This window comes from Bicyclus anynana, chromosome 15 (genome assembly GCF_947172395.1).
Source record: "Bicyclus anynana chromosome 15, ilBicAnyn1.1, whole genome shotgun sequence".
In the NCBI taxonomy this organism is placed as follows: Eukaryota; Metazoa; Arthropoda; class Insecta; order Lepidoptera; family Nymphalidae; genus Bicyclus; species Bicyclus anynana.
The window spans coordinates 7,561,890-7,586,957 of NC_069097.1; the positions used below are offsets into that span (position 1 = coordinate 7,561,890).

The 25,068-nt window shown below is 35.6% G+C and overlaps 1 protein-coding gene across 1 annotated transcript; it reads right to left on the minus strand.

Moving 5' to 3' along the window:
- Window positions 1-16,373: 16,373 nt before the first annotated feature.
- On the minus strand, window positions 16,374-25,065 carry LOC112051588 (brain protein I3-like). The gene is made up of 2 exons (XM_024090307.2): window positions 24,874-25,065; window positions 16,374-22,062 (listed from the first exon to the last, which is right to left on the minus strand). The coding sequence occupies exons 1-2, from the start codon at window positions 24,929-24,931 to the stop codon at window positions 21,701-21,703; spliced, it is 420 nt and encodes a 139-aa protein (XP_023946075.1). The 5' UTR covers window positions 24,932-25,065; the 3' UTR covers window positions 16,374-21,700.
- Window positions 25,066-25,068: the final 3 nt, after the last annotated feature.

The following is a 25,068-nucleotide window of genomic DNA, read 5'->3' on the forward strand; positions in this document are numbered from 1 at the left end:
AAAGGTTATAGTAGTAAGCTATTTAAAAATATGCTGACAATTACGTACCTATAACTACTCGTATCTATGCGTAGAGGATGACAAACCAACAACAATAACCTACTTTAGCTTATAAAAGGTGTTCAGTGTAGGTGTCACCAAATTCCGGTGTCGGCACTTAATTGCCTAAGTCTGACGCGAGCGCTTTGAGCGGGTGCAATCTGGCGTCAATTACCGCGCCCTACATCCTGCCCTGAGCGTTAGGCTGCATGATTACAGGAGAGAATTGCACTAGATTGCAGGTAGAACCTTTATTGTACTCACGCTTAAACTATCTGCTTAGCTTTGAAGCGCTTTCAGTTGCTATAATAAGCAGAATTACTTATTAGTCATTGTAATATCCTACTAATACACCCAATAATAGTAGAAAGCTGTTAAAAATAGGCTTATGACGTACACAATCGTATCTATGCGTAGAGTATGACCAACCAACAACAACACTCTAGCTTATAAAAGATGTTCACCCAGTGTAGGTGTCACCAAATTCCGGTGTCAGCGCATAATTGCATATAGCTGACGCCAAGCGCTTTGAGCGGGCGCAATCTGACGTCAATTACCGCGCCCTACATCCTGCCCTGAGCGTTCGGCTGCATGATTACAGGAGAGAATTGCACTAGATTGCAGGAAGAACCTCCACTGTATCTACGCTTAAGCTATCTGCTTGAGTTATAAGCGTTTCGTTTAGTTGTTCTAATAAGCAGACTTATACTTACGAGTAGATATGTGTGATAGTAGTATCCTACTAATATACCTAAAAACGTTCTGGATCTAGTTATGAAATAGTGGTATTTTCATTGGAGCAAAGGAGAAGTTAAGCTCAAAAATCCCTTTTCTGTAATACTAAAAGCTATGTAAAAATATGCTGACAACTACGAGTAGGTAGGTACGTACCTATAACTATTCGTATCTATGCGTAGAGGATGACTAACCAACAACAATAACCCACTATAATAGGTAGCTATCGCGAGCGCTTTGAGCGGGCGCAATCTGGCGTCAGTTACCGCGCCCTACATCCTGCCCTGAGCGTTTGGCTGCATGATTACAGGAGAGAATTGCACTAGATTGCAGGAAGAACCTCCACTGTACTTACGCTTAAGCTATCTGCTTGAGTTGTAAGCGTTTCGTTTAGTTGCACTAATAAGCAGAATTACTTATTTATCATTGTGCATCCCAAACATCTTACTAATTTTCTTAAAAACCGTACATTTTTATTGATATTTCTTTTAGATGATTATTCCCTTTTCCCTTCGATTAGTCGTAAATAAGTAAGAGGTGGATACAACTATAGTTCGTTCACAACAATCAATATTATTGATAGTCATGATTATTTTGTTGTAGATTATGGTTGTAGGATTAAGGGATCCCTTTAGAATGCATTAACAATCATTTCCCCTGCCTGACTTGTTCTCCATGCTCGCACTAAACAATTTATGTTCAATGCCATTTATTGCCCAAAATCACTAACGCGACTAGCAGCGTGACGGCGTCCACGCCGCTAAACAAAGAACTAGACTCGTAACTTTATACAAATACCTCCTTTATACTAAAATAAATAAATAATATACCACCCGCACTCAAGGAAACACACACACACACATCACATTTAGGCGAGAATGTAGAGCGATACGTGACAACAACCCCGAGCAAGCGAGACACATCTGCTAATCTGTCTGCTCTGTAGCCAATTATACCGCCCTACATCCGAGGAGGCGCACTCGACTGCATGATTACAGCGCTGATTTAGGTTGACCACGCTAAGGAAGCCTTTACCTGGCGAATACCCATTTACCTGCCGTGGATTTCGCATAATACACCTGTATATGAATATTCACGATATCTCTGAAAAACAAAAAATCTATACTATCTATACTAATCTATACTAATATTATAAAGCTGAAGAGTTTGTTTGTTTGTTTGATTGAACGCGCTAATCCCAGGTCCTATTTGAAAAATTCTTTCGATGTTAGATAGCCCATTTATCGAGGAAAGCTATAGGCTATATATTATCCCTGTATTCCTATGGGAACGGAAACCACGAGGATGAAACCGCGCGCCGTCAGTATACAATAAAAGTGAGACTTTTGTAATAATTTCTATAAAATTACAAAAGGTACACTCGATTTGAAACATTTTACATAGAAGGCAGATATAAATCCATTAAACTAAATTAAACAATAAACTAACTAATATAATAACATTCGCTGACATAAAACCACGACTCAACCAGTAGTGAATAAAGCTGTCCTTTCTCATTAACTACATTATGTTCATAAATCAGACCCTCAACCTAGACGACAAATCTCAACTAACGAGCCCACATTCATAACGAAATACGAAAACTCTGCGTTCATTAAAAAATACCAGCGTTCCTAATGAAGTCAGGTCAACGTATGTAGGTACTTATTACCTAATGCTATATTTAGCATTTTACGTAAACAGACTAATTACTAACCTGAATAGTAACCCTAATTTCTAGACTGAAAATAATTCTGCCTGGTGGCTATAGCATATAACTGAAAAGTTGGAGGTGCATGCCCCAGACCGGATTCGAATCTACGCCCTCCTAATCGAAGGCAGAGGGAGAGGCAGCCAAGGCAAAGTATTCTGAACTATCACAGCTCTTGGATCTAGCGAAATCTTTGAAAAACTGAACATAACGCGGACGAAGACGCCATAACGTACTTCAGTCGAGGGCCAATATTTACTTATGCCAGCATAATAAAAGATTGAAAATATATTTAAACCCTATACCCCAATATGTGAATTCCATCACCGAAGTTCAGTGAATGTGAAAGTAATGCTCTCGCTCGGTTCCGGACCGGCGGAGGAGGAAATCACTCGGTTTTCTGTTACGGAGGGCAACTTTAATATTTACATGTGTCCCTGTTTGCATATTTCAATGGAATTCAGTTTAAAAATGTTTCAGAAACATTAAATTTTTTATAGATTTTATAGAATTATTAAAATTGTAACATATTATATAGAAAGAAAGAAATAATATATGTTGATTTGACACACACACATACACAGAAAACAACAAAAAAGTAGTTAAAATGAAGTAACTAAAATGAAATGATATCAAAAGATGATTGTGTGATACCAAAATGGTTGCCACTCAGCATGTGCTGCGTTAGCACAGACATACCTACACTAATATTAACAATTAACTGACACCGCGCGGTTTCACCCGCGTGGTTCCCGTTCCCCATATATTATCCCCATATTCCCGTTCCCGTAGGAATATGTGGATAATTTATAACCTATAGCCTTCCTCCATTAATGAGCTATCTAACACTGAGAGAATTTTTCAAATCGGATCAATACTTCCTGAGATTAGCACGTTCAATCAAACAAACAAACCAACTCTTCCGCTTTATAATATTAGTACAGATAATGAAGATTATTGCCACGAACAGAGCGACCATCTCGAATTAGACGGGAATCGAAACGCGAGACGCGGCGCGCAACGAACAAATAACAATGGCGGACGATGTTCACAGTTTAAGCGCGGTGAAGCGGTTTTTCCGAATATATATTTGGAAAAACCTCAAAATTTGTGACGAAAGTACCCACCCAGGTTGAGGAAATTTTGAATTATGAATTCCATTAGGAATATTTTTACGGACAACCTCTGTCTGTATATTGTATACATTTCACCTTTTGGATTTCAGTTCACCCCCATTCATTCATCCACTTTACTATTTTAACTATTTGAATTAATAGTGCCGCGCTCAGTAAAATATCACCGATCTTAAGTTAAAATTAAAATGAAAAAATATATTACAAAAATAAGGTAAATTTAAATGAAATTTAATAAAGACAATTAGGTATGATAAATGCAAAATACATTTGATAAAAGGTCATGAAATATTCATTAAGACCCTTAGCGATTCCTTATGTTATAGCAATTTTCGTTACCTTCCTTGACTGATTCTTTGATAATTAAATTCAAGAATTTTGCAAATGATGAAAGGCTTGGGAACAATTTTCCTAACTACGTTTCATTTAGTTTTAATTTTAATAATTTATAAGATGACTACAGAATAAAATAAACAGGTGTGCGCATTATATCGTTCGTTTAAATACATAGTTACAAGTGAATACTACGAGTGTAGTATTTATATGTAAAAATCTCGTGTCACAGTTTTTGTGAAACTAATACGAAACGAATATATAATAATTAATTTATTTTGCTATTATCTGTAAAAAACCGACGAACCCATACGACAACGTCACCCAGGTCCCACAAAATACTCTCTACGTACGTTTCACCCCGAAGCATCCTCAGGAAATGTTGACTCTACAACGTGCAATTGCAAAACTTTGCAACGTACGTAGAGTATTTTGTCGGACCTAGGTAATAGTAGGGGAGCCCGGGATGCTAAATTTGCAGTTACTCGAGCGTCATTGAGACCGATTACATTTGGTAGATTAAATTATAGGAAGAATAAATGGTTATTTACTTTTTCCGCTTTAGCGGTGGAAGAAAAAACTACAGACTCTAAAAACAATTTTTATTACTTTGGCTTACTGAAATTGTAAGAAAGTTTTAGCGATTAATTAGGAGATTATTTTCTTAAAAATAAGTAAAAAATTAATCGCACTCGTACCTCGAGCACTAAAATATAAGGGTTTAATTTTGTAACTTGAAACCCTCCCATTCCATTACGTTACGCTCAAATCGTCAGATTTTCGAAATGTGCAGTTTTTAGCTATCAACTCACCTACCTTATCTTAATCTGACGTGCTGGTTGAGTATTTATGAAGTTAGTTTTTTTTTGGTTGCCCTAAACGTACCCACCAATATTAAGGGCTCATACTCGGTTGAGGTACTCGACAAAGTGTAAGGTATAGTCCCTTATGTTTATCTGCCGCGCTCGAGTAACTGCAAAAATCCCCTCTTCGGCTCCTCTACTATAACGTTTTTGCATGGGTTCGTCGGCTTTTCGTGGATAACAGCAAAATAAATAAATTATTATATATTCATGATGAACTTCCGCAAAGTAACGCCTTCTATCCAATATTTAATACGAAACGGCTTGACCGATTTCATTCGGCTCATCGGGTCATCTAGTACATTATATATTTACTAAACGAGGCCTTCGACTTCGCTCAACTGACCCTTCCTGATGTCAGCTTTCCGATACCGCATTGTACGTGACCATTTTATAGAATAAACTTAAAAGATATGTCATAACTATTTTGTAGAGCTATAAAACAAACATACGATGCATTGTTTCATTATATTTTATACTAGCGGACGCCCGCGACTTCGTCTGCGTAAAATTCGATGTCAACTTTACTACTACCCCTACCCTACCCCTACCCTACCACTACCCCTACCACTACCCCTACCCTACCTCTACCCTACCCCCACCATACCCCTACCCTACCCCTACCTTACCTATACCCTACCCCCATCCTACCCCTACCCTACCCGTACCCTATTCCTTTCCTACCCCTATCCCACCCGTACCCCTATCTCACACCTATCCTACCCCTACCCTACCACTTCCCTATCCAACCCGTACCTCTACCCTACCCCTACCCTACCCGTACCCTACCCTACTCTATAAATTCTCTATCTTACTCCTACCCTTAGCAAAATCGGTCCAGCAGGGCTAGCACGGGCAAGGGAGAAATTTATCCACGGGGAGAGGATAAAACGTTTATCCCCCACACTCGTTTTATCCACTCACCGCGCATGGGCACGTCGGTGGATATAATATCCCCGGTGGATAAACGGAGGGAAAGACTTGTCAACCCATTTGTATATATCTTATAAATTGGCATTAGGTATATTAATAGTCCGAAATAAACGTAAATTTGATAATATTTGGTTTTTTTGTGCATATTATTTATGTGTTTTCTGTTGGCATTGTTTTGTTTGGTGATTGTTTTTTGCGGTGGTTTGTAGTAGGTATCTATAGTATCTATCATACTAGCGGACCCGGTCAAGCTTCGTTTTGACATAAGTGCACTTGTTCTCTATCCCTACTCTACCCTTCTTTACCTCTACCCCTGCCCTACCCCTACCCTACCCCTACCCTACCCCTACCCTACCCCTGCCCTACCCTACCCCTGCCCTACCCTACCCCCCCCTACCCCAACCCTACCCCGCCCCTAACCCCCCTCCCCCACCCCTACACCAAACCCCCCCTCCCCTCCCCCCTCCCCTACACCAACCCTACCCCACCCCCCACGCCCTTACCCCCCACCACCCCTGCCTCCCCCTCCCCCACCCCCACCCCTTCACCAACCCTACCCCCCCACCTCCCTCCCCCACCCCTACACCAACCCTACCCCACCCCCACCCCTACCCCAAACCCTATGTTTGATCCCCATATTCACACGGGAACGGGAACTACGTAAATGAAAGCGCGGGGCGTCATATAGCGGAATTTCTGCGTCATTTAGAAATTTAGTATTATCTCCGAAACTATTTAAGTAAATAACATAGTGTAAAGGGCAAATCTTATCTCCATAATATCCCTGTGATTATTAAATAATTTATTTTAATAAGGATTAAAGTTTAGTTGTATAAATAATGACGTAAACCTAAGTATATAAAAATAATAATTTTTAAAACACAAAAGGTACTATATCTGCTAATATATAGAAGATAGATATATGGTGTCGCAGACTTTTTTGTAGAACTTTTAAAGATACATAAAGTCTCTATACATTAATTTAAATTTTACACAATAGTTAAGGCAGCGCATGCGAATAAGTCTGTTTAAGAGTATTTTCGGTCCGACCTGTATGACAAAAACTGTGATAACTCGGCTAATATATATGACACCCATATAAAATATAGCCTATAGCACTCCCCGATAATGTAGCATTCTACTGGTGAAAGAATTTTTGAAATCGGACCAGTAGTTCCGAATATTACCCCATTTAAAGATTGTTACAAACTTACAAACTTACAAACTTTACCTCTTTATAATATTAGTATAGATTTCCAAGGGATTCGAAAACGTCTGTATACGTTTTCAATGAAAGCTCGTTTTTGCTTTGTTTTTGTACGATTTGACTTTTTACGACACTTCCAATTGTTAGTTTATCTATTAGTGAAAACCGAATGAAAATCTCTTTGTAGTTCAGTTTAGAACGGTTAATGTACCTGACTCAAATTGAGAGGTCTAGGGTTCGGTCTCCAGCCGTTTGGCAAGAATCGTACCAAATTCTAACTCAGGCTTCGGTTGGTCCTATTTATAGAGGCTGTCCTATTTCGATTTCGAGGGAAAAGGAAGATTGATGATATTAAAAAAAAATAGACTAAATGGTAGTTTATTCTTATGAGAGTAGGTAGACATAATCTTTTTAACATAAAAATGGGACCGACTTCAAAGACGTATTTCACTTACTTTGATTTTAACACAAAATTACCAAACCGATTTTCATGAAATTGAAATGGGACCAATCTGGAAGTATATATACCTACTCTTTGAAACAAAAAATAATTTTCAAAATTGGTTAATAAATGACGAAATTAAAAAAAACATACGCGTCGAATTGAGAACTTCCTCCATTTTTGAAGTCGGTTAAAAATAACGTAATGTGTTCCATATCTGTGTAAAATCTATGACATGAAAGTTTTCAGACATTTCACAAATGTTTTTAGTGAGTTACCCCAACTGTGTATTCCCTAAATGGCTTTCAAAGTTCGCTAACTAGTTACAATGTTTCGACACAGCTCTTAACGAATAGGTCGCTACGTGGTTAACATGCTAACGCCCGATTTCCCAATGGGTTTGTTGTGTCGTAGATGAAAAATAGTCCTACACTACCAACCTTGTCCAATAAATAATAAAAACCGTGACGGGCTACGCGCAGTTTAGGGTTCTGTAGATTATATTAGCACTTTAAAGTTTAAACCCTTATTTAAGGATGGTTCTTGTATGTTTTATGTATTCGCTATTTTTGGGAAAAGGTTTCTGTAATATAAAAATAACAAATTGAAAAAAAAGTCTAAATATAAAACTTTTCTATACTTCCACACAAACGATTCATGAAAAATTTTAATAAAAAAAATATAACCGACTTCAAAATTTAAAAACGTACCCACTAAACTAAAAAGTGAAAAATAACATCATAATATGTTCTACCTGCTGATCAGTATGAAGGCGGTGCTTAGCCGGTGTTGTCTTAATTTAAGCCATTTCTGACAGGACCACATCACATGGCTCACACATGGCTTGAATTAATACATCACCGGCTTAGCACCGCCTTCATACTGATCAGCAGGTAGAACATATTATGATGTTATTTTTCACTTTTTAGTTTAGTGGGTACGTTTTTAGATTTTGAAGTCGGTTATATTTTTTTTATTAAAATTATTATTATTTTTCCATTTTTAGTGTAAAATTTCATCTCAAACGAATACGTCAGACCCCTTATGACAGTCACAACCCATCTTGGTACAAAATTCTCAGCAATAAAAATTAATCAAGCCCAAGCACAAGGTAGCTACCGTAAAGCGTTAAGGGGTTCCCTTAATTGACCTTGGTCTTCATCATCAGACCCCTAATAACAGACACAACTCATCTAGGTAGAAAGTTCTCAGCATTACGAATTAATCAAGGCCAAACACAAGGTAGTTACTGTAAACAGTTAAGGAGTTCCCTTAATTGTCCTTGGTCTTCATCACCAAACCCCTAAATGACACAGTCACAACCTATCTATGTGGAAAGTTCTCATTAATACAAATTAATCAAGCCCAAACACAAGGTGACTGCTGTAAATCGCCGAGGAGTTCCCTCGTCTGTTTTATGGCTCCATCATCAGATAAATTTTAAACCTTCATGAAATTGTAGTGCTTAAAAGTACTAAATGGAAAAGTATACGAACACACTAGACACCGATATAATTTTTGAAAGTTCCCCTCAATCTCTCCAGGATTCCATCATCAGATCTTGACATGATGGCAATGGGACCAAATGGGGACTATACCGTTTCAAAAAAAAAAAGAATTTTTGAAATCGGTCCAGGCATCTCTGAGTAATCGGTGTACATACATAAAAAAAAAAAAAAAAAATACCGACCGAATTGAGAACCTCCTCCTTTTTGAAGTCGGTTAAAAATACGTAAAGGAGGGGTAGGGGTAGTTGTACATAAATTGTGTTCTATGGTAGGGATAGTGAAAGGTAGGGTTTTTTATGGTAGGGTTAGAGTAGGGGTAGGCAAGAGGTACGGTAGGTGTAGGGTAGAGGTAGGGTACTAGGCATTACACAAAATCTTGACATAATATTTCGTAACCTAAACCTTCCTCATAAATTACAAGATAATTGGTAAAAACCGAATAAAAATCCGTTCAATGGTGTACAAAATCGTGAACAGACAGACAGACGCGGCGGAGGACTTTGTTTGTACATAATATATGGAAACATCATGAAGTTATTGCACTAAAACGTATAGATGTATCTACTAATGTCAAACAGTTCATACAAAAACCGCAGAAAATAGCAAAATAAATTAATTACGTACATAATCATAAGTCATTAATTCTATTTCTATATTTTAACGTAGAATCCCATAAAGCACCATCGATAGAAATGTTACACAACATAATCTAGATATTGTAGGCCTTTCAAAGTAGTAGAGCGAGACTTTTAATAGGCTATCTCTCGTCACACCTTCCGCCTCGTGACAACCATTCATCAGTCAGGTACCGGAATGTTAGATCTGGAGCATGAGCATGCAAGCTGGTAATTGAATTGAAATTTACAGATAGATGAAACTTACTGAAATATTTAAAAAAAAAAAATTATTAATTTTCATTTATCTGTCTGTTTCTCCCTGCTAATTTCTGCATTTTTATTTCGTTCTTTCTACAGAAATGGGATCTACGCGGGTGAAGCCGGTGAACTATACCTAGGTACTCATTTATTAGATGCAAATTAAATAACGTCTGTTACGTGCGAAATTGCTGAACTGAATTTAAAGATAAATGTGACCTTTCAAAACAACATTGAATATTGTCCCGAAAATTTCTCCCTAAGGGAATAAAACAGATTTTTCCCTGATGACATCACACGAGTCCGTTATTTCAATATATCTAAACCTTAAAGTTCTTTTTCCATCGCCAATTTACTACAAAAATGGTTAATAGGTATTGTAATGGTAATAAACTTGAAACTTTAGTAATTAGAGTTCCAAGTATCCCAGAGTGAGAAGCCCGTACCAATCTCAGCCATTTATATCTATTATTATTTCTATCACTCACTACAAGTATTATTTTGAAGTACCTATGTAAGTATTCTCTTCTGAGATACTTGATAGATAGGCAGAGGTCATATCCACGACCTCTGCCTCCGAGTCCGGAGGGGGCAGGACCGAATCCGGTCCGCGGAATGCACATCCAATATTTCAGTTGTGTGCATTTTAAAAAATTAAATATCACGTGTCTCAAACGATGAAGGAAAAACATCGTAATTAAACCTGCATACCTGAGAATTTTCTCAATTCTCTATATGTATGAAGTCTGCCATTTCGCATTGGGCCAGCGTGGTGGGCTATTGGCCTAACACCTCTCTATCTGAGAGGAGACTCGTGCTCAGCAGAATATGGGTTGATAATAAATGATGTAATTATTCACGTTGATAGATTTTGCAGTATTCGTTGTTTCGAGAACAATTATTCACCTAGTTTAAATTCCGTATAAAGCATTTTCTCCAGGGAAAACTAAAATAAATTGAGTGTACGTAAATTACAAAAGAATGGCAAGTTGCGAGTTAAAAAAAAAGTCGTTTATATCGCGGCAACGAGGCCATAACCTACGGATCTGTCCCGTTATTGCACCCAAAGGGTTGCCGGGAAATGGTGCGAGATATTATCTCGTGGTATGGAAGGGCTGAGTAAGTAGGTATACCTGCCTGCTGATACGTTAATAACCGAATACTTTATTGACTGTATAAGTGTTTGAGATATCGCGGAACTGGTTTTGAAAATTCAAAATTAATTTATTTCAATTAGGCTTAGTTTACATGCACTTTTGAAAGGTCAGGATTATGTCATAATTTTGTTTTAATCTAATGGTAATAGTAGTCTAAAACTTAACTTTTCCTTGGTCCGAGAAGAGCCCACAACAAACTCAGCCAAGGTTTTTTTTGTTTACCAACATTTATAAACTTATATTACAAACTTATTTAAAACTAAGCACACAGTCGTATAATACAGTTTAACACCAAGCTTTTTTATCATTAATATAATCATTAACACTATAATAAGCCTTTCCCAATAGCTTGCGTTTAATAAAGACTTCGAACTTTTTAAAAGACATTCCAGTGGCTTCATGTTGTAGTTTGATATAAAAACGCCTTTAAAAGAGTTACTACTTTTTTGTAACCTAGTATTAAAATTGCCTATGTTTATGTACATATACAAAATTTTCATATATATATTGACTATTCACAGTCGAATTTGTTTGATTGAAGAAATCGATCGATTTACCGGTGATTAGAATAATTAAATAAACCTAACCTAAACCGCTACGCATATCTACGAGTATAGTATTATCATTCTTCATATCTTTCTAATTGATCCAACTTTCAGGTAGACCTGTGTCGATCGCGAATGATCAAATCTCCGACACCCGATCACTACTTGTGCGTGAGTAATTGGGTCGCGGACGTTAAAAACACCCGATCTTATGTGACCCGTTTGGTGACCCGCCCGGGCGCAGACTCGATTAAAAGATCGAAAGGTTTTTGTTTACCATACTAAATTGAACTTTATTTTCATTACAATAACTCTCAAATCTGTAGATCTCGTGAATAATCGGGTCGCGGACGTCTAAAACACCCGATCTTGTGATTCATATAAAAACTCGATCACTCGACCCGACCACGCTAAATTGAACTTTATTTTTAAAACAATAACTCTCAAATCTGTAGTTCTCGTGAATAGTCGGGTCGCGGACGTCTAAAACACCCGATCTTGTAAGTCATATAAAAACTCGATCACTCGACCCGACCACGCTAAATTGAACTTTATTTTTAATACAATAACTCTCAAATCTGTAGTTCTCGTGGATAATCGGGTCGCGGACGGCTAAAACACCCGATCTTGTGTGACCCGTTTGGTGATCCATATAATAAACTCGATCTCTCGACCCGACCACACTAAATTGAACTTTATTTTGATTGTATTAGTGTTATAAATAATTATTTGGCTCAATTGCTTATAATGTCGAATCATCATTCGCAAGTACAATCTGTAGTTGTCTCTTTTTAACCGACTTCCAAAAAGGAGGAGGTTCTACGTTCGGCTGTATGTATGTTTTTTTTTATTCGTATGTAAAGGAAGATATGTATTACTCTGTATTTATGAGTTTCATCGGCTTCATCTCGCGGCTTGTAAAGATATCATTCTCTATTCTGTAGTTGATAATGATGATGACTTGAGTGGTAAATTCGTAAGGAATAAAGTCTAAAATATATATGTAGGTATGTATTACTTTTAGCAATAGTTTTATCTATATAATATATAATAACTTTAATTATTTACATTTTTTTATCTATATTCATAAAAACATAAAATAAAATTTCCTATTTTTCGAATGTAAATTTAGACGATGACTTAATATTATTGTATCACCACGCAAAAACAATACAATTACAAACCACAATATTTATTTAACTGATAGTAGGCATAACTTTGTTTTGAATCCGTCGGTCAATCAAAGGATCGGGTTCCGGTTCGGGTCTTACGGGTGTTCAGTTCAAATACCTACCTACTTCAAGCCGCGTCGCAACGATACACAAAACCCAAACAACCCGTGACCCGAATGATCGAAATGATCGAATCATTGAGACCCGATCTCCATGAGTATGGGTCGCGATCGACCCGGGTTTTACGAAACGATCGAATTACACAGGTCTACTTTCAGGGGAGTTTAGTATGAGTAAATAAACCTGATGTACTCCGCTATGCTCCGCTACGCATATTCATAACATGTTCATACTTCTAAGCCACGCCGGTATGGATGGCTGTTTATATGCATATGCGTTTGTGTAGGTAATACTGTGTAGATTTTTGACGCTTGTTACTCTTAAACGTCGCTACTACTGAAGCGATTTGGCTGAAATTCAGAGTGGTTTGGCTGGCTACTTTTTATGCCGAAAAAATCTATGGATTCCCGAGATTTGCGAAAACTTGAAGATTTTGATGGTATGAATGTTTGTTACTCTTTCACGTCTCGGCTACTGAACCGAATCACCTGAAATTTGAAGTAGTAATAGATTATAGTCTGGATTAACACATAGGCTACTTTTTATCCCGAAAAAATCCATGGTTCCCGAATGATTAGTGATAAACAAAATTCCACGCGGACGAATTAACGGACGTCCACTAGTTATTTTATAATTAAAAAATATTTTATTTAATTCTAATTCAACTAAAGTTAATAAATGAACAATAAATAAGACAGCGCGGTTGTACCACCTACTCCATTTTGTAAATTGTGTCCAAGCCCCACGGGGCATGGTTCGAGCCACGCAAAGCAGAAATAACGTTACGACCTACATCCTATTCCTAGCTATAGACTTTGATACAAAAGTAGACACCACCGGGAAAATTAAAAAAAAATTACTAAGCCCTCTCATTCGCACGAGAGATTTTTTAACGGACGTTAAAAAAGCGTTCAAATACAACAAATGCATTCCCAAGTATATGTACACACGACAGCGTTTTTAGAACACGACGTTTTTTTTTGAGCAGTGTTCCATTTTTAATTTTGGACGTTGGAAATAGACCTTCAATTAACTTCATACTATATTTAAACGCTTTTTTAATGTCCGTTAATAAAATTCTAGTGCGAATGAGGGCTAATGTTGTCAAAAAACGCGTACCTATCTATGTGTGAAAACATTACTATTTAAGTACCTACTGCTTATAAAAAACTGATTTATTCCAATATTTGCACTAAAATTTTGGGAATGTATTCAGATTTTTGTTTCAATTTGCCTTATTTATTTTTTTATTGTTTACAAGTCAGCCCTTGACTACAATCTCACCTGATGGTAAGTGATGATGCAGTCTAAGATGGAAGCGGGCTAACTTGTTAGGAGGAGGATGAAAATCCACACCTCTTTCGGTTTCTACACGGCATCGTACCGGAACGCTAAATCGCTCGGTACGTCTTTTGCCGGTAGAGTGGTAACTAGCCACGGCCGAAGCCTTCCACCAGCCAGACCTGGACCAATTAAGAAAATCTCAATCTACCTAACCGGGGATTGAACCCAGGACCTCCGTTTGTGCGCCACGGAGGCCGTCAAAAAATATTGGCTGGCTTAGTAGACAAGTATTCGAACTATTTTATATTTTTGTGACTATCTACCTACCTCGAAATATCTTCGTCGTCATCAACCCATATTCGGCTCACTGCTGAGCTCGAGTCTCATCTCAGAATGAGAGCGGTAAGGCCGCGCGCAGAGAATTAAGATAATTCTCTGGTATGCAGGTTTCCTCACGATGTTTCCCTTCAACGATTGAGACACGTGATATTTAATTTCTTAAAATACATACAAATGCGAAATACCTTACCTCAGACCAATTATAGAAGGACCTGTATCGAACTCATAGTCACAAACAAAATTGTCTGTCATTTCCTGATGAAAACGAGCTTAGATTTGGTGTATATCTTATACTAAACTAGAAGTTTTTGCCCGTTTTTTACACAATTCAATTACACAAAAAGGTATTTTTTCGGAGCTTTAACCGACGAACACGATTACAACTATTTAACATCGATTCTATAGAGACAGTTTTTATAATCGCATTAGATCGTTGATCATATACTTTGACAGAAAAGTAACGTCTAGCGAGACAGGTCCTATACAATAATTGGTCTGAGTACCTTACCGATTATTATTTATCTGGATTCTACGATGCAATTTATAAAGCCTATATTTTCCGTTCCTTATAACCCACTAAAGAACTTCAGTAAAAGACTTTCAATTCCGCATTCGACGTTCGTGAAGGATTAGGTACAATGTAAGTGGGTAGGTACCTAAGAAAGTAGGTAGCGTTAAATTAATTTGATACGGCTTAGTGTGGCCTGTACTGTACTGATAGTGATAAGTCCTCAAATACGATATTGGCAACAGAAACCCCATCAAAGGATTTTTCCTTCAGGAAGCTTCCATGTGTGTTCTATCGTCTCTATATCTACCTAACATTGAGTATGTAGAGATTCTCAGAGTTGTTTAGGCGTTGCCAGGACTTTTTTCAAGAGGTGCATCTGCATTAGGGATGAAAACAGTTTTTTAAATTGTATATAAATTAAGAGTATGCTAATAGTAAAGCAATTTTGTAAAAGGAACAGGGTATCTGCGATCAATACTTTCGGAACTACAGGGATTTAAAGGGTCAGATTTGCGGCGCTGCCGCGGATCCCTGAAAAACGCCCCATACAAAATGGCACGAACTAATGACGTCGTATGTAATGTAGTGATCGTTAGATTTGTATGCGCGTTCAAACAAAATTACCTACTAATATCTTTGTTATTTGTGCGTTTATGTTTATAGTTCATATATTAAAATAGTCACATTGAATGTAAGGAAGCTAAAACTGTATGAATTTTCATCTAATTACAATAAAAGATTTTTAATAGATTTTGTAATTTTATAATCTCATTTATTTTGCAAATATCCAGACAATCTTTGCTTTTTTATGTATAAATTAGTTAACATTGACCTTATTTACCCGAATGTATCATAAAAATCAATATATTCTAACCTAGTCATCATCCCCTTTACACCAGTGGTTTAGCTAAAGGCTATGTCATCCAAGGTGAATTCTTTGGGTAAAATCGTCACTTTGTAATTTTTTTACCCGACTGCCAAGAAGTTATGTTTTTCGGGACGCTATAGTATAAAGTGAAAAAATCACGATACTGCAATATGGGTATCAAATTAATGGACTCATTACTTCTGAACTCACGGCCTAGTGGCCTGGGGTCTGTGCTTGAGATCCGTGGCATATTGCCAGCCACCCTAAGTTCAGCTCCTTGTTACTCATGTTTGAATTTATACCCATCATCCTCTGGTTTGTCTTACCGTCTTTACCTACTTACAACTAGTAAGAGATCTTCAGTTTTTTACAAATCCCGTGGGAACCATGGATTTTTCTGGGATAAAAAGTACCCTGTGTTACTCTATAACTACCTCTCCATTATATGACATATTAAAATCCGTTAAGCTGTTTAAAATAATATCCCGGACAAACAGAAAGACATAAAAAATCATGTCTTTCTAAAAGTATAATGACTTTGTACAGACTCTTAAATCTATATTAAGTACCTAAATACAAACTAAAATAAAAAAGTTCATATTTAATTAAAATTTATTTGACAAATTTATAGTATAAATGTTACCTAAACCTCTGATAGATACTTTATGTAACTCTATACATATTATCTAGGTATAATAGGTACATATGAATATAATAAACATCTTCCTTAAAATAATTACAAAGGCATTTGGCCACTTAATTATTATTTAATCATTACATTATAGTATCTTTAACATGAAAAAATAACCAAGTACTTGAATAAGTAACAATTTATTAATTATCAATGAAGAATAATAAAAATAAAAACAGTACTTATAGTACTATGTAGCATACTATAGTATAGTATAGTATTAGGTCCATTTTTCAGAGTAAAATGGACCTACTGCACCTATATTAAGGTAGTGTATTCCCAAATGTCCGTTTAAATTCGGTGTCCAACTTCCAAGTACAATAACATCAAAGTCTCGTATTGTTGGATACATGGCTAGACGAAATATACTCAGAGGCACAATTATCCGTCCACTATATTACACTCGCGTCATATTAAAGAGGGCGGATAATTGTGCCTCTGAGTATATACCGCTGATCGCGCGTAACTGTCTGATCACTCATCGTTTTTGTTTTTAATTTGTGAAACAACCTTTGTATCCTCTAAAATTTGCATTAATTAATAATTCAATTTCAAGCTGTCTCAAAAATTGTGTTTCTTTTTAAATAGTGTTATGGCACTGTATTAATAACGGCATATTATATTGTCAAAATAATAAAAAAAGTGTCTCAGCTCCGACGCACGAATGGAGTTTACTCTTACAGATCGACTGTCTAAAGGTGAAAGGTGCGCAGAATAGGTTGCGCACAAAAAACGTAAAGCTGTCATACGTTCATTAAATTTTACTGTATTTTTTTCATACCGGGGGCTATAAATGAAAAATCGATTCTTAAGGAGTAAACTCCAATAAACACTTGTTTACTGTACTTAAATTTATTATTTTAAAAACAGATAATTATGAGGAAGATTTATCAGATTGTATCACAAAAATATAACTAATTATTATAGACATGGAAATAATATGTAATAGCCTAAAAAAAATATTAAACAATATCCCTTCTACGGTTAAACTAAAAAGTTCCAAACAAGCCAAGGGAGTTTACATATTTATAATTGACACAGTTTGTGTTTTATGATAAAAGGTATATCATTTGGTATATGTCTAGCAAGTTAGAATTTTTAACTTTTGGAGTTGACTACGTGACATTCCCTTTGTTTCTCTGTAGTCGGGAAAAATGGTCATAAACGGCCTAGATTTCAGGAATAGGGATGATGACAGTTTTTTAAATTGTATATAAATTAAGAGTACGCTAATAGTAAAGCAATTTTGTAAAAGTAACAGGGTATCTGCGATCATTACTTTCGGAGCTACAGGTATTTAAAGGGTCAGATTTCCGGCGCTGGCGCGGATCCCTGAAAAACGCCCCATACAAAATTACTAATATCTTTGTTATTTCTGCGTTTATGTTTATAGTTTATCTATTGTAAAATGACACGTTTAATGTAAGGAAGCTAAAAATGTATGAATTTTCATCTAATTACGATAAAATATTTTTAGTCGATTTTGAAATTTTATAATCTTATTTATTTTGCAAATATCCAGTCAATCTTTGCTTTTTATGTATAAATTAGTTAACATTGACCTTATTTACCCGAATGTATCATAAAAATCAATATATTCAAACCTAGTCATCATCCCCATTCCAAGCTATGGTTTTAACCTAAAATTAAAAGTGTGCTGATGCCTATTTAATATTTCAGTGCAAAACTAGTATCAAGTATGCATATTTAATACATGAAAACATAATTTTGATGTTTGCTATATGATCGATATATAATCGATACGCATAAAAATATAATCGGCAACTTTCTAAACCGTCTAGGATCTCTTTAATTAAGAATATCACAAATTAACTTAACTTTAAGCTAACAACTGAAGGGCGTTTTGGAAAAATAACAAGTATGTCCCATTTTTTTAAATTCTGTTTTATGAGGATGGTTTGTATATAATAAGACATATTAGTCATAATTTAAAAAGATAAGAATTTAATTAATATAATATAGCTCAAAAAATCAATCCAACATGTTCATGGTTTTCCAAAACACCGATCTTATCTTGCATTAAACATAATAATATCCATAAATTTTATATTACTATAGTAGTAAAATTTATATTAAATATTCATAATAATTATGCTTCAAACCCAAATTAAAATTTAAAAATATCCAAAATAACCAAGGTAGGTAGTAGTCATAAGTTTTTTGAAAAGTACATACATAACATTTTAAGTATGTAGATATTCTTTTATCGGAAGACAGTTCGGCTGTAGTTGTTGTGGTAAGCTGTAGGTGAGCCTTGTTGTGTGAAACCGAAGGAGCGTTAGCAAAACAGAAACGCGTTTGCAAATTACCATTTATCTGTAAATGGTTGCTAAGCAACGGTTTTTATGTCTCCCACTTGTATCACTCTAAATAATAAAAGCTTCGACCAACACCCTAAGCTTTCGCTTAGCTGCTGGATCAAGGGTCGGATACAGAAGGCAGTGATTCTTGAGATGGCGCGTATTGTGAGGAGGTTTCTTACTCTGGAGCCCACACAGCAGGAGGTTTGAATTTTTTTTTATAAATTTTAATAGTATTTGTATTTTATTAACATTGTTAATAAAAATTTAAAAGAGCAAGTAATAAATATATGAGAGAAAAATAATGCGTTTCTGCTGTGTTGACGTTCCCTTAGTTTACACACAATCGCGTTCGCGCTGTCACTTTACTACGTCCAAAACCAACAGTCTTCCGAAAATACAATATCTATAATTCGTTACACAAAGTTCTCAAAATTTTTAATGCTAAAATTGACAGTAATAGTCCTTGGGCTAAGGAAAAAATATTCATTCATGACCAAACTGCAAAACTTTGTTTTATGGAGAGTCAGATAAAATTATGAACGTGGCGAACCATGACCGATGGGCGTTTTCTTTCAAGCCATCTTCCAGATAAAAAATATTGGATGCAACTTCGCTAAGTTCATCATTTTTTACGACTCTCTAGGAATATCACACACACAACGTTCAATCAGTAAGGTCATGAATAAATATTTTATTCCTGGATCCATATTTGCAATAGTTGTACACAATTTATAAATTCATAGTTCTTAATGCCCAATATTTACTGTACTTGAAGACAGTACCAAAAATTCATTGGATTTTATTTTGACCCAGTTAGTACTTAAAAGTTTTTGGAAATTTATTTGCTTTGGGGTAATTTAGATAAAAGAGATACATCTACTTACCGAAATTAGCAAAAATATAAAATGAGCCAAGACTTAATATCATAGTAAGAACGAAATGACGGGTTTAAAAGATATTTTCAAATTTCGAAATATCCCAATTTTGGTAATTACCCCCATAGCATCTTATTATTCAACAGTTTCAACAGCAATTTTATAGGTAAAATTGAAATTTACAATTTAGAAAACCTTAAGGTTCAGTTAGTGCTTTTAGATCAATCTTTTAGATCTTGTTGCCTCATAACCATCAGTTTTTTTTTTACCATTTTGACCTGGGTATTTCCAGCAGACCCTGGTCAATGTATTAAAAACAATTTCAATAATGCTGATTCCGTACGCAGATCTCAATAATTGATTTACAGGTAAACCATATTTAGAAATGGACGAAAAGGACAGCCTTTAACCAGTCTGATAGTTATTTTTTATTTAAAAAAGAATATTTGTCATATATTTTTAATATAACCAATATTCCCAATCCCCTCCAACTAGTCGGGAAAGACTGTATTAGGAGTGGGTACGACAACTAACGAGGCGAGGATCGAACCACCACTCCTTCGCTGATGAGTCCGACCGCTCTTACCATTGAGCTATTGAGGCTTAAATGAGTCTAAATTGTTTCTATGTGGCACCTCAACACATTATGCTCGAGTATTGTCTATGAATAAACGCAAGATGACATTTTCAGATGCTTTTTAGTGCGTGTAAAATAAATCTGCGTGCGACTGGCGGCGTACTTGATATTGCTAGCTTTACTGATCTCTTTCATTCACCTAGAGATTGACAGAGAGACGACACGTCGGTACTTTATTAGTTGTATTGGCCAAGCGCAAACTTAATTTGCACGCACTATACTCGTTTTCATAGACAATATATTAGGTGCCTGCAGTGTATTCGGAATGCTATAATTTAATAATTTGTAATTTATGTAACAGTTATTGCTACTTGCTTGTCAAAATTAAAACTTTATTACTGAAATTAGATTTCACAACACTGGCAGTTCTGTAATGGATAATTATTATGGTTTTGATATTTAATGTTTTTATACTATTTGTGATTAAAATTGTAGTTCAGTCACATTATGATAAATTACTGTCACTTAATGTTTGTCTATGGCACTTCTTAAATAAATTAAATTAACGTCAAACATTAATAAATTTATTTTCTGTATAAAACTGTGGGTACATTGTTTTTTTTTGGAAAAGAAAAATGCTTTTATTGACAAAAATATTTGCAGTCAAATTGTTTTATAATAGAAAATAATTTGGTATAAGGCTAAGATTCGGTAAGCTAAAATTTTATGGTAAAGCCCTTTTCATGAAAGAAGTCCTGCGGCTAAAACCTGAACTAGAATTGACAGCGCCTTACACAAATAACATTAAGACCGCGATTACCAAATGATAATGAGCGTCATTAAGACATTAGAGCCACGTCTGGGGGACTTCTTTCATGAAAAAGACTTTATATAGCAGCATTCTACCTGCCACTTTATAAAAACAATTGAAAAGGCCGACAATTCTCTACACCTAGTCATTTGTGATGTACACATTCCACACATTAGATATGTATTAGATAAAATAAGGTAGAAATAGATATAATATTGAAAATATCAATGTCAAAGTTTTGTACAAACAAAAAAAAATTATATTAATTGAACTGATTTAAAAAGATGAATTAAATTTCAGTCTAATATGTATTAAGTAAAAAAATTTTGAACCTTATAAAATAATAAAATTTCTACCATAATTCATATAAAAACTATGTGTCAGGTTAATGTTTTCCCCGTTATAATGATCGAATTATGGTCAAATCAACACATTTTTTTGCATCTTTACACATTTTTGGTAGAAACATTTATTGTACATTTTTTTATTAGCTGATCTTACTGTTATATTATTTTACGAATCCGAATAGAAAAGGCTGATATTGTGATACATATTAATTGTTTTCAATCCTTACCACATAAGAAAACATAAAAAACGTGGACGGTAAACCCAGATTGCTCAAGTGTGGAATCCCATAAATAACCCTCCTAACCAAACATGGCGCCGCAGTTAGAGCATCTTCTATTCTTGAGAGCGAGACAGCACAAAATTCCTAATGGGAAGAAAAGGATAGCGCATAAAATACCCAAACAAGTGAAGTCATCTTCAAGTATACCGACTCTGCAAGCTGGGCAAGCCCCAACAGCTATAATCGGTGGTGGAATTATTATATTTGTATGTGTCGCCCCATAGTTGGGGACAAATGCTGCAGTCGGATCCTGTGGTGTTGTTCCATATGGGGTGTACCCTGGTGGTGGTGGCGGGAAAGCCCCTGGAGCTGGCTGCGGATTCGGTTGAGGATATGCATGTGGTTGAGGATACGCCTGAGGTTGTGGATACGGCTGTGGACCTGAAATTTGAAAAAAGAAAATTTTTTTGTGAACATTTAATTAATCATCATCGCTAACAACCTATATTCGGTTAACTGTTGAGCACAAGTCTCGTTTCAGAATGGGAGGGGTTAGACTAATAGTCGACCACACTAGCTACTGCCGATAGGCATACTTCATACAGAGAATTAAGAGAATTTCCAGGAATGCAGGCTTTCTCACAGTGATTTTCCTTCACCTTTTGAGAGATGAGACATTTTATGTCACAACTGAAAAGTAGTCCTCCAAATCGAGGGCAGAAGTCATATCCACTGGGCATCACAGCTCTAATTAATAAAATAACTAAAATAAAATTAGCGCTTTAAAATGTTAAATCATGTGCTATTGAGTATGTTTTGTCAGCCTGGAAATAGTTTAGTAAATACATAATTGTACCATTCCCTTTGAATAAGTGAAGAGCCTATGCTTGGTGAGGGTGCAACTGTAGTTTTGACTCTAACCCACCTTAAGTGGGTCTTAACCTGGAGGTTTAAACAATTATTAACTTAAATATTTATCTGTCGCCACCTACTCAGTGGCGTGCACTTTATAGGTGCAGAAATGCGCTGCCTACCCTGAGGACTCATTACTAATTGCAAAAGAAATTTTGCACTTTGATTTGTATGCATCTACTGGACATGTACCATGCAAAATTACAAATAAAATTACATTTATCCAGTCACACAGCTAGTAATGATTAAGTTATATCTCATACACTCTCTGTTATCATGTATTGCTGACAGATATTTTTGTTGATGATAAAGCATTATGCATAATTTACATTATCTCTATTCATGACTCACAACTGAAGATACAAAGTGTGGATAAAAAAATTATACATAAGTATTCAAGACCAAGTTTACCCCCTATAATTTCCAGTAAAAACATGTTTGCTGTAATCCTGATATTCTCAATGCTTTTATATTATTAGATATGTTATGTGCCTCCAAAATCACCAAAAAAGTGATCCGAATTTAGCTACTCAACTGAGCTAAATGCACAATTTTGTGTTATAATATATTTCTGTATAAATAGTTTTTACACTTCCTGAACACACAACTCGACATTGTAGACCATATTTAGGTATTATATGTTTAAATAACTTTACTTTGTGACTAAATGAAATTAAGATGATTAGTATTTGTGCAATGATCCTTATTAAGCCAGACTATGAATAATAATCTATCTACATATGTGCGAAAGGTCACCCAGACCTGATCAAACATTTCAGAGTTAGGAATGGTGTAATTTAACTGAATTTGTTTTATTTGAGATGGCTACTACAATTTCTTGTTCTTGTAGCATTTATTGTTCCTCAAAAAGTCATTTTAGCTATGGATAATAGTAAGGTGACAGAACAGACCCCTTGGGGGGTGTAAACAAAGAAAATCAGCACATCAGAAATATTTAGAGTAACACACGAGGCATAGAAAAACATTTACCAATATACCACTATATATCAATGATGATTTATAAAGATATTTCTGCTTTGCTAATACTCTTTTAGTTTCATACACAAATAAAAGTATAATATGACTGTCTAGCCTTACTGTTACCACAGCTAAAGTGTTTCCTGAAAATACTATACACTCGACATATTTATTCAAAACTACTTCACCCTATGTACAATCTTCTACAAAGCTTATCTATCTCTCTGCGCCGTGTTAATCATTACTGAGGGTCGTGACCCCTATCACACATTCATGACTTTTCCCGCACGCGACTTGGCTTTACGTGACTTGTAGAGCTTTGTGTACTTTTGTATCGAGAGCAATGCAGATTTGATCTAACCAATGCATCAGGTGATGTCCTCGAGGTCTCTTCCCTTCCACTTTGCCAGTGATAACAAGTTTCTCTAAGCTATCACCTTCTCTTCTGGCAATGTGAACAAAGTACTCGAGAATCCTATGAAGACAGGTGGGAAGTCTATTTGAGATGTTGAGTTGTTTAACACCACAAAGCTTATATGTTGCACTAAAATCTACACTATGCATAACCCCACTGTTAATACAGCTTATAATGTGTTGTTGTAGTAGCAGAAAGACAAAAATACAAGATAAATATCTTGGCATCCCATGGAATAATTATGTGGTTGTCAAGTTCAATATGTTGTAAAAAGAAAAACTCCAAACAAAGTCCAGAACTAGTGACCCAAGTGTATACCTACTCTCCTACTCTGCTTGTGGTGTTCTATCTTTATCCTTCATCTTTGTTAATCCTTAGAGTTCGAAATTCTAGACTTAATAATATCAGAACTACTTATTTTGGTTTAAAACTTTGTATTTGCTCTTATTGGCTTCATACATTGTCATATCTAACCCATGTCATCTCATTAGTGTTTAAGTATTTTGAATAATATAAATTACAAGCTAAGGTTGGCATTACCAAAATATTGGCCCAATATTTGTTTGGCTACAAAACCTATTTTTGTAAAACCATTTCTAGACAAATACATTAAAAATAACCTTATAAAATTAAACATATTATGCCTAGCTAATATGATACCCTAAACCTACCCTGTATATTAAATTAACTAATGAGTCATCACTAATTGATATCAGGATTTGATTCATACAAAGCAAGGAAAAAGGAAAAAAATGTACTAATATGAGAGTGTTATTACACGATCTAGCACAGTAATTACTGATTTACTGGTAATAAAAAGTATGTGTAGCATATTTTAATGTATAGTATTGCGAAATGCGAAACGTTATCTTGGTGTTATGGTTTTCAATAACAAGTGAATAATGTTTCTATGTAAGTACCTACCCAGCTGTATTGTAAAACATTACCTGGTGGTACGGTCGCGTAGTATGGAGGAGGTTGATCGGTAACAGTTGGTTTATCCATTTTCCGTCTAATTACCAGTTTCGCACTAGCTCAACAATTATTTGGAAGTAATTTAATTACTTTATCGCCTTTTATTCTTATAGAACGCAAGAAGGTAAACTCTCCGTCTTTTCTTTTGTCACAGAAAATGTCAAACC